This window comes from Terrapene carolina, unplaced genomic scaffold (genome assembly GCF_002925995.2).
Source record: "Terrapene carolina triunguis isolate 2854851 unplaced genomic scaffold, T_m_triunguis-2.0 Scaffold95, whole genome shotgun sequence".
NCBI classification, from domain to species: domain Eukaryota; kingdom Metazoa; phylum Chordata; order Testudines; family Emydidae; genus Terrapene; species Terrapene triunguis.
The window spans coordinates 574,738-577,023 of record NW_020664446.1 but is presented as its reverse complement, the minus strand read 5'-3'; the positions used below and the strand labels follow the sequence as shown (position 1 = coordinate 577,023).

The window sequence follows — 2,286 nt, the reverse complement described above, 5'->3', positions numbered from 1 at the left end:
ATAACCCCGCGGCGACTGTCCCCCCTCCGCGTTTCCCTTTTGTTCTGCCCTGCCCCGCACACACCGAAACCGCCCGGCGACAGGGTCCCGGCCCGCCGTCTCCCAGCCAGGAACAGCCCGTTTTCTTCCTAAACATCTGTAAACACCGCTGGGTTGACTGGACAGCTGGGCTCCTCGTGCCCCGTTTTCGGGCCTTTCTTCCCCGGCTGCCTCCAAAGGGCGCCAGGATCGGACCCGTGGCCGGGGCTGCGGAGCGCGGGTTATCGGCCGCTCGCTGCGGGGAGATCATTATTTTCAGCAGCCGGGCTGCCCCCCTTTGCCTCGATCTCCCCTGGAGGCCGGGACACGCTCTCGCTTCCCCGGGAGTGCGCAGAAGGAAAAGGGAGGACGGACACGGCTCTGTCCTGGGCCGTCCCGGCCTTGCCCTGCAGAGTTCGGTCCGTTTGGGGGTTTCCGGTGCTGCTCTGGTTCCGACTCCCAGGCCGAGCCCGGCCCGCGCCGGCAGCAGAGATCGGTGCTGGGTCTGGCTCCTGTCCTGCTCTGGATTGCGGCGTTAACAGGCGTCTGGACTCTCTGGGCCCATCCTGCTCTCACGGCGGGGTTAGGGCAGATCCTCCGCCGATGTAAAACAGCAGAGCTCCATTCAAGTCAATGGAGCCCGGCCAATTCACAGCGGCGGGGGGCGCAGGCCCGGGGCGGCCCGGGGAGTTTGCCACTAACTTCAGTGGGGCCCGGATCTCGCCCTTTATTGTTAAAAACTCCCCTTTGGCCGTTTCGCAGCTTCGGTCTCCTGGAGGCGAGTGGGGTTCTCCCAGGTGGGAATCTCGGCGGGGATCCCGCAGGCCCTCGCCTGCCTGGGAACCCGCTGCGGCCCCAGGGCTCCTGCTCCTCAGAGCAGCGGCGGGCGCGTTCACCAGGCGGGGGGCAGGGTGGCCGCCTTCTCCGGAGGCAGGCCCAGGAGAGAACCCCTCGGGCAGGGAGAAGGGGTGCGGGGCAGGACAGAAATCGGCACAGGCCCGGGGCCGTACCCGGGCCGCCGCCGCCCGTAGGCGCTGCTCAGTGACACTTCTGGCTACTTTCCAATGGGACCCTGGCCCAGGAGAGGGCAGGGGCTTGTTCTCTCACAGCGATTCCCTTGGGGAGACCTGTGCGGAGACCCCCGCGCACCGTCCCGCACTCCCCGGGCCTCTGGGCGCTCCCCGGGCCCGGCGCAAGCTGTGTGATGTGCCTACCTACCTACATGTACTTAGCATTGACATGAGCAGTGGCAGCACCGGCTTTGTCCAGGGCACCCCTGGGATCCGCACAGCTGGGGCTCCCTGACCCCCACACACCGTCCCGCAGCCTCTGCCCAGCCAGGTGGGTGCCAGGCCCGGTCTGGCGCGCTCCTGGGAGCAGCCTCCCCAGAGCCTCCCCTTAAGACATTGCTATTTCTGGTAGGGCAGCCGGATCTCGGGCCGGGGCTCAGGGGGCCGGCTCAGCCACCCCCACCCTCCAATGGGGAGGCTGCCCACAGGACCCCGGCCCCTCCTCGCCGTGACGTGCCGGCCCGGGACAGAGGAGGCTCGCGAGCCCTTGGCTGGTCCCCGCAGAGGCTGTAACAAAACGCAGACCCCCAGTGCCGGGCTAATGGAGGCAACTTAGCCAGGAGCGCGCGGCCCCTGGTTTATCTGCGCGCGGCGCGGCGCCCCCCCAGCACCCCGGAGCGCCGCCGGGCCCTGCGCAGGGCGCTGCACCGCCCCCAGGGTTTATTGGCTGTTCGCGCTGCCCCGATGATGTTACCGAGCCCCGTCACCTCCACCCCCTTCTCTGTCAAAGACATCCTCAACCTGGAGCAGCAGGAGCCGCACTATGGAGCCCAGCTGCAGCAGCACCTGGAGCAGCACTTCCACTCGGCAGCCTGCCTGCTGGCGGCCGGGGACGGCTCCCGCTTCTCCGACGGGGAGGAAGAGGAGGAGGAGGAGAAGCTGTCCTATCTGAGCTCCATGGCCGCGGCGGAGAGCCAAGGGGACGTGGGGCTCTCCCCGGAAAACTACGTGCAGGCGGTGCTGCGAGGCTCGTGTGAGCCCAATGGCCCGGGAGACGAGCTGGAGCCTGCGGGGGATCGGGACCCCAGTGAGTATGGGGGCAGCGACCCCGCGGCCGCGCTGTTAACAATGCGGAGCTAACCAGGCGCGGGACAGGGGCAAGGGACCCCTGCAACTTCCCCCCACCCATCATCACCCCACAGCAGGGCTAACGGGACTTTGTGTCACGCGCAGCACCCGCTGCCCCCATCCGCCCCAT

At 68.2% G+C, this 2,286-nt stretch overlaps 1 protein-coding gene across 1 annotated transcript in view; it reads left to right on the top strand.

Annotated features, from left to right (window-relative positions):
• The first annotated feature begins 1,772 nt into the window (after positions 1-1,772).
• NKX2-3 (NK2 homeobox 3) overlaps positions 1,773-2,286 on the top strand; it is a 2,817-nt gene continuing 2,303 nt past the window's right edge. The window contains exon 1 of the mRNA XM_024213026.2: positions 1,773-2,115. Coding sequence (XP_024068794.1) covers positions 1,773-2,115 — 343 coding nt within the window. The remainder of the gene's footprint in view (positions 2,116-2,286) is intronic.